This window comes from Podarcis raffonei, chromosome 14 (genome assembly GCF_027172205.1).
Source record: "Podarcis raffonei isolate rPodRaf1 chromosome 14, rPodRaf1.pri, whole genome shotgun sequence".
Taxonomy (NCBI): domain Eukaryota; kingdom Metazoa; phylum Chordata; class Lepidosauria; order Squamata; family Lacertidae; genus Podarcis; species Podarcis raffonei.
The window spans coordinates 46,432,703-46,445,089 of record NC_070615.1 but is presented as its reverse complement, the minus strand read 5'-3'; the positions used below and the strand labels follow the sequence as shown (position 1 = coordinate 46,445,089).

At 49.5% G+C, this 12,387-nt stretch overlaps 1 protein-coding gene across 3 annotated transcripts in view; it reads right to left on the bottom strand.

Annotated features, from left to right (window-relative positions):
- The window catches only part of CACNA1H (calcium voltage-gated channel subunit alpha1 H), a 385,850-nt gene that overhangs the window by 61,838 nt on the left and 311,625 nt on the right, over window positions 1-12,387 (bottom strand). For all 3 annotated transcript variants that reach the window (XM_053365819.1, XM_053365821.1, XM_053365820.1), the window contains exons 15-17: window positions 4,654-4,744; window positions 3,489-3,697; window positions 346-783 (exon numbers count right to left, since the gene is read on the bottom strand). In XM_053365819.1, the coding sequence (XP_053221794.1) occupies window positions 346-783; window positions 3,489-3,697; window positions 4,654-4,744 (738 nt within the window). The remainder of the gene's footprint in view (window positions 1-345; window positions 784-3,488; window positions 3,698-4,653; window positions 4,745-12,387) is intronic.

The following is a 12,387-nucleotide window of genomic DNA, read 5'->3' as shown; positions in this document are numbered from 1 at the left end:
CCTTCTGACTGGCAAACCCAAGAAGCTCAGTGGTTTAGACATGGAGGGTGATTGGCAAGGCCAGATCCTGATTAGCTTTGCAAATGTGCTAGCAGTTTTATTGCTGCACCATTGGGGTACGAATGAAATAAGCCAGCCATTCTCATCCCCAGATGTTGTTGGACTACAACTCCCATCATCTCTAGGTGGGCAGGACCAGTGGTCAAGGATGGTCGGATTTGTAGTCCAAGAACCTTTGGGGACCCCAGGTTGTAAGTAAATAATAAAATAGACCCCCCTCTGTGTACATTAAGGGCCACTGGTGAGGAAGGAGGTCCCGCCTTCTGTTCGCCGTTTCTGACTTACGTCCTCCATGTCATCATCGTAGTCGAGCGTGTCCTCCTTGTGCCCATCTACGTGCAGGTAGAACTCGCTGGGCACGTGGAGCATCTTGCCATTGCAGTCCTGGTACTCGGCGGGCAGCATCGCCACAGGGCTGACGTTCAAGGGGTGGTGGCGCACCCCGGGGACATGAAGGAGTTCGGGCATCTCCAGGGCACCTCTGCAGTCCAGAGACTCCGCCCGGCGGTGCAAGGGGGGCCGGCTGACGGCGCTGAGCTTGGCATCCTCCGCCTCATCGTCGGTGCTGCCTTTTCCTTCTCCCGAGAGCAGGGACTCGCGCTCCCCGCACTGACTCTTCTTCTTCAGGCTGGGAGCCCGCCCGAGGCTGTTCCAGCTGGACCGGCGGCTGCCCCAGTTGCTGCTGGTGCCCCAGTTGGCGCAGGGCGAGCTGCGGAGGCTGGACTGAGAGAGGGCGGGGAGCAGGTCAGAGCTGCCAGGAGAAAGGGCTGGGGAGCCTGGCATCCTCCAAGCGGACTCCAGCACCCATCAGGTGGGGAAAGCATGGAGAGGGATTACCGTATTTTTCGCTCTATAAGATGCACTTTTCCCCCTCCTAAAAAGTAAGGGGAAATGTGTGCGCGTCTTATGGAGAGAATGCAGGCTGTGCGGCTAAGCCAGAAGCCAGAAGAGTGAGAGGGAGCGCTCCCTCTCGCTGTTCTAGCTTCTGGCTTAGCCGCGCGAAGCTTCTTCAGGGCACAGGGAGCCTTCATCCCGCTGCCCTGAGGAGACTTCGCACGGCTATCCCTGGCTTTTGCGGGAGGTGGGGGAAGGGGCAGAGGGCAGCCCCTCAGTCCCTTCCCCCATCTCCCAGAAAAGCCCTCAAGAGCCGCGCTCCCTTTAAAGAGCCGCGTGGAGCGTGTGTGCGGCTCTTGGGGGCTTCTCCCTCCTCGGGGAAAAGCCTGCAAGCGCCGCACACACGCTCCTCGCGGCTCGTGAAAGGGAGCGCTGAGCAGAGCCGGGAATGCATACATGCTCTGCTCAGCGCTCCCTTTAAAGAATATTTTTTTCTTGCATTCCTCCTCTAAAAACTAGGTGCGTCTTATGGAGCGAAAAATACGGTATGTGCGTCCGGTGATAGATTGAGGGCCACAGTTTCCCCACCCCTAGCCAGAAGAAGGCAAGCAACCCAGGGCAAGTCGGGGCAGTTGATGCTATCATGGCAAGTAGCCAACGACAACCTGGCCGTGAGCCATGGACGATAAGGCTATTCCACGGAGGGAAAGCTTGTTGTTGGCCACTAGTCATGATGGCAATGGTCCACCTCTGAAGGCCAGATTCTGGGTGTGACAACTGGGAAGAGCGCAGTTGTGCTCAGGCTTGCTGCTTGGTCACATCCTGTGGAAACAGGGTGGAAGGAAGAAATTAAGAACAGGCTGCAGGATCAGGCCAGTGGCCCATCTAGTCCAGCATCCTGTTCTGACAGAGGCCAACCAGATGTCTCTTCTGGGAAACCTGCAAGCACAAGAGCCCTCTCCTCTTCTGTGGCTTTGCAGAAGCTGGTTTTCAGAAGTATTGCTTGCTCCAACTGTGGAGGCACAGCATAGACATCAGGGTTAGTAGCCATTCATAGATGTGCCTTCCATAAGTCTGGCTTACTAAACCCTACAGTTAGCTGGCTTACCAATGACAGGATGTCTGTGCTTTTGTGAATGACTGCAGTTAATGATATAGTGATGTATTTTTTCTGCTTTTCCATCGCCCCCTCCCGACTTCCCTGTTCACAACCTCCCCACCCGCTGAGTTCTACAAGGGCAAGAGCATATCGCACCAATCCTGACCCTACCGCACTGGCTGCCAATTAGCTTCTGGGCCCAATTCAAAGTGCTGGTTTTGACCTACAAAGCCTTAAATGGCTTGGGACTGACCACGATACCTCAAGGACCGCCTCTTCCCAAATGAACCGACTCAGACCCTGCAATCATCCTCTGAGGCCCTTCTCTGTGTGCCTCCTCCATGTGAGGTCCAGAGGATGGCAGCGCAATAACAGGCCTTCTCTGTGGTGGCTCCCTGTAGTGGAATGCTTTCCCCAGGAAGTCTCACCTGGCACCTTTATGATACATCTTTAGGCACCAGGAGAAAACGTGCCTCTTCAACCAGGTCTTTGGCTGACTGATATCCTATAGCCTTTTAAACATGTCTTTGGGAAGGGGAATGTATTGTTTTGCTGTTTTGTTTTTAATTATCTCCTTGTCTTTTTATCTTATGATGAAGGGGTGGTGGTCTATAAATCTAATAGGTAACGGTAAAGGGACCCCTAACCATTAGGTCCAGTCGTGGCCGACTCTGGGGTTGTGCTGCTCATCTCGCTTTATTGGCTGAGGGAGCCGGCGTACAGCTTCCGGGCCATGTGGCCAGCATGACTAAGCCACTTCTGGCGAACCAGAGCAGCATATGGAAATGCCGTTTACCTTCCCACTGGAGCGGTACCTATTTATCTACTTGCACTTTGACGTGCTTTCGAACTGCTAGGTTGGCAGGACCAGGGACCGAGCAACGGGAGCTCACCCCGTCGCGGGGATTCGAACCGCCGACCTTCTGATCGGCAAGTCCTAGGCTCTGCGGTTTAACCCACAGCACCACCCGCGTCCCTATAAATCTAATAAAAATAGCTAAATAAAACGCTGACACTGAGCAGGAGGTGTGGAAGCCAACATGTGCAGTCGGCGTTGGTTGTAAGTTAGAAGACAGGTAGGGGGGTGCTGGCAGAGGGCAGTCTGAACTTGGTGGAGCAGTGCCCCATTTGCCATAAAGGACTAGCCTCCGCTGGGTAAAATTTACAGTCATTGCTCCACCCACTTTTGCCTCTGCCCCTGCCCACCACTTGCTTGTGGCCCCTGGACAGCTGCCCAGAAGGGAATTTGGCCCCCTGCTCTGAAAAACGTTCACCACCACAGGTATAGCTCTGTTCTGTGTCACCATCCAGCAAACCTCCCTCCATAGGTGAGAAGGACCCCCTTGCCAATCTCTGTGCCCAGCTTGGTGGATATGAGGAGAGGCAATCCATCAAAAACTGGGGGTCCCGAGTACTTTGTGTGCCCAGTTGCAAAGCAGCTTCCACCCACCCTGTTCTGCCCAAATGTCAGCTACCAGCAACACTTGTAAAATACCAAGGACTTTTGGTCGAAGCTCAGAGGGTCGATCGAGGCGTTGCTCCCTCTTCTGGAGTCCGCAAAGGGGTAGACGGCATCCATGTGCGGGGAGCACTTTGGGGTGGGCATGGGCGTGGCAGCAGTGCGCATGATGATCGGCGGGGGCATGCTCCCCTTGCCCTCCAGGTGGCCATTGGGGGTGACGGCGAGAGAGTACATCTTCAGCTCTGGAAGAGGGAAAAGCTCTTGTCAAGGGCATGGACACAGCGGCCAAATTCTCAGCAGGTGCCTCAGTATGACAGCCGCTGGGGATGTTCAATGCTATTCTGACTTATAACGGGATACTTGAAACACATGGACCAAAAGCAGCATTGAAAACTTTCTCAGTTGGATTGCCCCACCCTAAAAGAGAACCACCAAGGATCTAGACATCATGAAGATCTGATGTTCTTTTCCTCACAGAGTGCTTTTCTCCAATGACAGCTGATGCCTTATCCAGCAATCAATGGCGGAAGCAAACAGGCTCCCATTTCCCAACAGCTCTGTGTTTGTAATTTGAATCAGCTGGAGAACAGAACTCATAATGTCCTGAAATGTCCTCTGTAGGACTTTTAATTTGCCATTGCTTTGTAGGCTGCTTGGTTTTGTGATACACAGCCACACTTTGCCTGTACAGTGGAACCTTGGTTGTCGAACGTAATCCATTCCAGAAGACTGTTCGACTTCTGAAACGTTTGACAACTGAGGCGCAATTGCCGGTCGGCAAAATCCATTGAAAAAACGGAGAAACACACCTCGACTTCTGAGGCACGTTCGAAAACGGAAGCATTCACTTCTGGGGTGTCGGCATTTGAAAGCTGAAATGTTTGACTTCCAAAGCGTTTGACAACTGAGGTTCCACTGTATGTCATTTTTTGGAATTTTAAAATCGAATGTTATCATATTTATATTGCTTTTACATAAACCGCTTAGAGGATTTTTATGACAGTGAAAGGTAGAAATCTGGGGTGGGGATTTTCATACAAAGCTGATAGGGAAACCCCCTGGGGTGTTTGTAAGTTAGAAGGCAGGAGGTGAGCGAGGGGCTGGCTGGCTGAGGGCAGACTAGGTTGGGCTGGGCAGTACCTCAATCACCTCAATGGACCTGTAGGTGCCCCGCCATGGGAATGGCATCCCAGCTTACCCGAAGCACGGAGTTCCTTCAGCTTCTCAATCTCTTCCTCAAAGTTGATGGATGTCTTGTCCTCATCGGTGTCGGATCTGTTGGCATCACCCTGTTGGAGGGAAAGTTGGGTGGGTGAAGAGAAACCAAATTAATTTTCAATGCTGGACTCAGCAGTGGCTGGCACCTATAAGAGACTGCTAAGATGCAAGGCAGGAGGCCAACAGCAGGTGGCGCAAGTGTCCATGAAAGATCAGAGCCAGAGCCATAGGTGCCATCTTGCGCCAAAGATTGTGGGTGCCCGCAATGAAGGGTTTCAACTTTGCCCATTGACTTTGTAGGCACCCCGCCCCACAAATAGATTATTGTGGGTGCTGAAGGACCTGCGGCCCCCTGTCCGGAGCCAATTGCAGGCAGGTCCAACTGATTCTAGTTTCATCTCCATCCTCTTTTCTACAAGGGCAACTGTGAGATGGAAGAGAAGGAGGAAGCTGACAGCTGAGATGGCAGGCAAGTGGCCCCTGGCTCAGACGGAAATGTGGCCATTGGACTGAGCACAGTTCCCCACCACCCTGTTTTGGACACTGGATTTAAAGGCCTTGCAGCGCCCCCTTTAGATGGCCGTTTGTATGACTTCAGTTCTGAAGGTCAGCATTAATCATTTCCTTCTACCTCTCCATGCAGCCATTCCATACAGGTGATGGGGGGGAGGGGCAAGGAGAGAATACTCTGAGCATCCACAGTTTTGGATGGTAAACTCACTTAAATCAAGGTGCAAGCGGGGGCTACAAGAAGAAGTGGTTCGCCTATGAGGAAAGGTTACAGTGTCTGGAGGTTTTTAGTTTAAGTAAGAGGCAACGTCTTAAAAAGCAGAGACATCAGCTTGCCGGCAAAGGTCCGTATAGTTAAAGCTATGGTTTTCCCAGTAGTGATGTATGGAAGTGAGAGCTGGACCATAAAGAAGGATGATCGCCGAAGAATTGATGCTTTTGAATTATGGTGCTGGAGGAGACTCTTGAGAGTCCCATGGACTGCAAGAAGATCAAACTGATCCATTCTTAAGGAAATCAGTCCTGAGTGCTCACTGGAAGGACAGATCCTGAAGCTGAGGCTCCAATACTTTGGCCACCTCATGAGAAGAGAAGACTCCCTGGAAAAGACCCTGATGTTGGGAAAAATGGAGGGCACAAGGAGAAGGGGACGACAGGACGAGATGGTTGGACAGTGTTCTCGAAGCTACTAACATGAGTTTGACCAAACTGTGGGAGGCAGTGGAAGACAGGAGTGCCTGGCGCGCTCTGCTCCAGGGGGTCACGAAGAGTTGGACACGACTAAACGACTAAACAGCAAGAGACAACATGGTGGATGTTTATAAATCTAAGCATGTCATGGGAAAAGAGGATCGAGAAAAGTTTTTCTCGCTGACTAGAACTCGTGGACATCCGGCGAAACTGAACGTTAGAAGAATTGGGACAAATAAAATAAAGGATGCCTTCATGCAGAGTGTAGTTGATCCAGTAGGATCTCCGTGTGTTCTGCAGAAAAGGGAGTTAGCTTCTGCTAGCCTTGGGACTAAACACTTTCTTGGCATCAAGACCCATTTTGTTGCTAGAAAGGATAATAGATACATTTTTCTAAATGCCAAAGCAATAAGATGAGCTTCTGTTACCAGACAGTGGCCTGCCAGCAGCCTCCTGACTAGAAAACGTTTCTAAGAATAATCCTCCATCACTGGAAAGGCCAAGCGTGGAAAACTGGATACAAGAACTCCTGCATTTAGCAAGCCATGAGAAAACCCTGCTCTATAAACTGCATGAAAATACCAGCTTCCAAGAGATTTGGAGCGCATTTTTGGAACTCTCCACGTCACACAATGCCCACAACTAGGAGAACTGGGAGGCTCAATGCAGGGATGGAAATGTCTGCATCTTAAGAGTTTTTAATCTGTGCTGTGAGCCGAGCCTGGATACTCATTTCTCCTAAAACTTATCAGAGCCGGTGAACCCGGACAATGGATGACACACCAAACTACTAGACGTCGGAAATAAAAATGATGTAACAACAAAAACGACAACAAAGGGCTCAAGGACTTTAAATGACGATTAGACAAATTCATGGATGTAACGGGAGAGGATTTACCCCAGCAAATTATTTGTCAAAATTACAAATACCCAAATACAGACTGTCATTTACCCTCGCTAGATTCAACGTGCTGCCATCTGCCTTATTGCAGGGCAGATTCAAGGATAAACCGTACGTGGAACGAGTCTGCCCCTGCGGCTTGATGGGGGTAGAAACCGTCTCTCATGTCTTGTTACGCTGCCGTTTCTACGGGGACATACGCTCGGTATTTATCACTCCTGTTATACAAAAATCTCCAAACGGGTCCAAACTCCAATGTCTAAAACTCCTGGTAGAGGACAAGGATCTAGAGATCACGCTAAGGGTGGCCAAATTCTGTGCGACTACCATAAAACTCAGGCAACAAGCTGTGCTACCAAAATGATTAAGGTTTTAAATGACAACTTTAGGTTATATTTTAGTGATCAAGATTTAATGTATATTTTTTTAACTGCCGTTATATCTGAATTGTCTCTGTTAAACCAAATTGCAATTCAATGTGTTCCTGTTGTGTTTTACGATTTTTCTGATATTGTAAGTGAGCCGGAACTGGTCTGTGACTGTAATAATAAAATTCATTCATTCATTCATGGATGAAAAAGCCCATGGGGGCTCTGAAATACCTCCACTGTTGGAGGGGGCAATGCTTCTGAAAACCAGTTGCTGGAAGACACAGGAGGGGAGTCTTGTGTTCAGATCCTGCTTGGAGAAAGCGTGTTCTCATTCACAGAGAGCATGTGTTGCGGTGGGGTCTGGAAGGCCACCCCTCTGTTGCTGGGCGGGTTAGTTTGGATGACCATCTGCAGTGATTGGGCGGTTGGGTTTTTAGCAAATTTTGGTACTTCTGCTGTGTGTACCGGATCACCCGCCCACCCTCCTTAATTTTAGGAATCTTGGTATGCCTGTCATGGGGTCGCCTGCTTTGGGGGCAGGGGCCTGGTAGGAATTTTGTCCATTTGGCTGATTGGCTGGTGCCATTTGGTTTTCGCCTACTGCGTAGCAAATTGTCACAACTTGTAAGGTTGCGGTTAGGCATTGGTTAAAAAATTGGTTGGTGGAGGGGTAAGGATTGCCGGTGCCTGCCCCTCCAATGCTGCTGCGGAAAGAGAATTCCGTTAAAGGAATCCAGGGGCTTGCCATTCTTTCGTCCGTACCCCTGAAGGGGGCTTAGGGCCGTGCAAGCCCCAGCGAGCATGGGGGGGGGTGAGGCTCTGGTGCCCGGCTCCATGCTCTCCCCAATATTGTTTTCCCTTACTGGCTTTTGCTGGAATCCGGAAGACAGCTCTGTCCCTAGGTATGGGGACAGATAGTCATAACCAATGCCTAAACAACCACTCACATTTATGTATTTTAATAAAGTTGTGGCCAAAATTATGCCAAAAACCTTAAACAAAAATTATGTGTGAAGCGTGAATCATTTGGGGGTGGATTGGAGGACCTCGACACGCAACAGCCTTGACCAAAGGTGTCCTGGGCTTTGAAGAACACTCGAACTCAGGACGCAAGGGAGAAACGTGCTAGGATGATGGCACGCTTGGCAAATCCACACCGTGATCAACTCCCGACAGGAAACCAATGTCCCCACTGTGGAAGGACGTGTGGATCCAGAATTGGTCTCCACAGCCACCTATGGACTCATTGTTAAAATCGTGTTTATGGAAGACAATCTTACTGGGCTACGAGGGATCGCCAAAGAAGAAGCAGGTTCCCACAAGCATTTAGTTGGCTGCTGTGAGAACAGGATGCTGGACTAGATAGGCCATTGGCTTGATCCAGGAAGCTAATCTTATGTTTTATGTGTTGGCAAGCAGCCAAGGAATCGGGGCAATTGGCAGGCCCCCAGCTGGCTCCAGCCCACTGGCTGGTGTGCCGGGCAATCTCCAGTCATTGTTGCAGCATCTGCAACCCACAGCTTCAAAAGCTGGAGCATCTCAGCAGAGATAACGCGCAAACAGAAGTGGCAGGAGCATAGCTGTCAACTTACAGATTTGAAAATAAGGGACCAGCAGCCTCAAAAATAAGGGATCAGCAGCCAAAATAAGGGATTTTCTAGGCACAGGTATGTTTGACTTCTGAGCCCCTCTGAGCCAAAGGCAGAAAGCCCAGCCAGCAGCCAAACGAAGCCTCAAGTCTCAAGGAAATCTCTCTGCTGGGAAGCGTTGAGCAAAGGTGAGTTCCCAGGCAATGCAGCCGATTTGATCAGGACAAGGCATGCAAGCTCCACCCCCAGTCGTTCTTAGACTTCTTATTGGGTGAGCAACGCAGCCAAGCAACACAGCTGGAGCCTCCCTCCTCCCTGGCCAGCAGGGAGGGAGGGAGAGGAGCTGCTTCCTTTGAAACCCAGGAAATTTAAGGGACATCATCAATAAGGGACAGCAGCGGGACATGGCGCTGGGATAAGGGACTGTCCCGCCAAATAAGGGACGCTTGACAGCTATGGGCAGGAGAGGTAGTGTAAGCGTATTTACAAGCAGTTTATTCGGCAAACAGCAGGACAAAAGGAAACATGTCTGATCCCTTTCGTGTCCAAATCAAGACAGCATAAGCAAAAGCTATACACAAACGGAAGTTCCCAGCAAGCTGTGCTGGAGTGTAAACAGACATGTGACACACAACAATCAGGCCTGTTCCTTAAGGTTGAATGGAATATCCCAACATTATGATGGGCAGAAGGAAGGAGGGGAGCTGGGAGGCAGTGCGGGGGGGGGGGATCAGCCAGTGGCTGATTTTTTTTTTGGGGGGGGGTCAACTTTCCTATCCACAATCTTTTGCAACGTGACCTCTTTTGCAACGTTTTATTTTGAAATCTTTTAAGATAATATTTGAGTTTCCTGTTAATTATGTTGCTTCGAACTTGTACTTTATAATTTCACTTCCTCCAGTAACGTTTTCTTCTGGCTTGTTTCATTTGACGTTTTAATGTGGGTTGTAAACAACTTTGATACCCCCCCCCTAAAAATATACGGCACTGCAGAAATAAAATGAAAAATAATAATGAATAATAATCCCGTTCAACCAAAATCTGCTTCGTTGCCGCCGATCAGTTTCAGACCCCTCACCCTGGTTATGAAATTTAGATTCAAGGGAGGGAGCTCACAGAATATACACGCAGAACTGCCTCTAGATTCAACTTGTTCAATCTTCCTTCTGAATGAAGCTAAAGGAAGAGGAAGAACAGATGGCTTTGGCACTTTTTTTCCTGGAAATCTTTTGTGCTACCAAATGAATAATTCAGGGGTTTTTTTTTAGGGGAAAAAACTTTTATGTACATTTAAATCACAGCCTGTAACAGCTCCAATAGGAGCCATTAGCCGCCAGCAACAAAGCACATCCCCCTTTCCCCTTTCTTTCTGGGTCTATAATTACATATTTATGGAGAACCTCATGCAAGGCCGCCAATTCCCAGCTTTGTATATGCACACCATTAACACAGACAGGAAATTGGAGGATCTGGAAGAGAGTCCTTCAGCTTACGCAATACGTTATTTTGCTGAATGAAATTAATGCATCGCAATTCTTTCTCTTTGCCTCCTCTAAGAAGTGGGGTAGGGGAAGGAAGCTCAGGTTCTGAGTTAGCATGTCTGATGTCAGGGTTAGGGAACCAGTGGCCACCCAGATGCTGCAGGATGCAAGAATGACAATCAGGAACAACAGGAGTTGCAAAGCAGCAACATCTGGATGGCACGACGTTGGCCAGTCCCGGAAGATGACAGACAGACAGCTGTGTGAGTTTGCTCTCAGTCATGAGCTTCATGGCTCAACAGAAGTTTGAACCTGAGTCTCTCTGGCCTAGGTGGTTTCAAAGGGGGTAACCCTTGAAACACGATCCAGGACCGGTCCAGAACCCGGAGGTTCTGCTAGGAGTCAGTCCGACAGGGCCAAGGCAGGACACGAGGCAGGAAACCAGGCAAGGTCAGGCACAGGATCACAGGCAGGTTCTGGCAAACAGCAATGTTGCTCCCACAACCTGGGGCAGGGTCCGACAGCCTTTTATCTTTGTCGGGGTAATGGCTGGTCCTGATCCCCCGGCGACTAATCTCCCTGTTTTGCCCAAAGGTGAGCACTCCTCCTGCGAGTACTCAGGTCTTTCCTTCTCTCAGACCTTAGTCTCTGCAGCTCGGGAAATGTTGGTGGGTTACTAGACCCAGGGGCCGCCTCAGCCTCCCCTGACCCAACTGGTAGTGGAGCAGCTGTAAGTGATGGCCCAGCTGAAGGCAACGAGGTAATCCCCGCATTTGGAACCAGGGCAGGCTCAGGCCCCTGACTCGGCCCAGCTGGTGCTTCTTGCAGGGGGAACCTGTGCAGACTGGGACTCTTCAGGATCAAGCCCCAGACTAGGTTCAGATGATGCCTGAGGCAAAGGATCTGGTGCGGACTGAGATTCCTCTGGTTCTGAGTCTGAGCCTGAGTCCCAGGCCATCACGCTAGGTATGGATCAGACTCCCTTGGGAGGTTGTGGACTCCCTTTCATTGGGAGTTATTAAGCAGGTGTTGGGTGGCCACCTGTCATGTATGATCTAGCTGAGATTCCTGCATTGCAGGGGGATTCAATTGGATAATCCTCTGGCTTCTATGACATACCATTGGTGGGAGGCAGAAGTAGGCAACAAATTACATCTTTGTGTAATTTTTAAAATGAAATTCACATTTTAACACAAACTTACATATTTCACACTTCCCCAAACTGTATGTGAACTGAAACATAGCTTTCCTTCAAAACTCACATTCCACCCCCCCCTTTGAATTTTGTGATGCAACTGCGTGAATTTTGTGTCGTCAAATGTGTTCAGAAAGGCATCCTCAGGGCCGGATTTAGGTTTGATGAGGCCCTAAGCTCCTGAAGGTAATGGGGCCCTTTATATGTCCAGCTGTCCTTGGTCAACAACAATTTGTCACTGTTTTTTGTGTGTGTTGAATATATGCTATATGGTGATTTATGGACCTAATGGGTATCTAAAGCCATATGCACATAACAGAATATGTAGTTTATCAAAGTAATTGTTGAATTGAAACCAGTGAAATTTTAGGGAGCGTAGGTTAGCAGGCGGGGCCCATGACTTACATCATAGGAGCCTACACAACACAAAACACTGTTGCTGTATGTAGGTTCTATTTTATTTGTTTTTTATCTTATATTTTGGAAATTTACATCCAGGTTTTTTTCTTTAATTTTTTTGGGGCCCCCAAGAGAGTGGGGCCCTAAGCTATAGCTTGTTTAGCTTATACATAAATCCTGCACTGGGCATCCTATTAGGGGAAAGTGTGCATCACTGTATGCTTTTAACGCAATGAGGAACAGTGACAGGTGTGACCCACTATGGAAATGTCAACCAGCCATTCTGGGCTACCTGCTAACTAAGGAGCCGTTGGCCAGAAACCCTGATAAGAAATGCCTCCATCTATGTTCCCCCAGGTTCTGCAGCCATCTTCCTCCTTCCCCACCCTCGAATAAAATTTGGACACCAACCCATTTGGCCAATGCCAAAGGTCCAGCGTGATTCTTCCTTCCACCCATGCTGCTGATGGAGGCTAAATTCACATTTTAAGACCCTACGCTGCCCTCTCGTCATCGCCCTCCTGGATGCCCAGATGCAATTGACCAGTCCAGTGCCTGCCTGGCAACCAGCCCTTTCT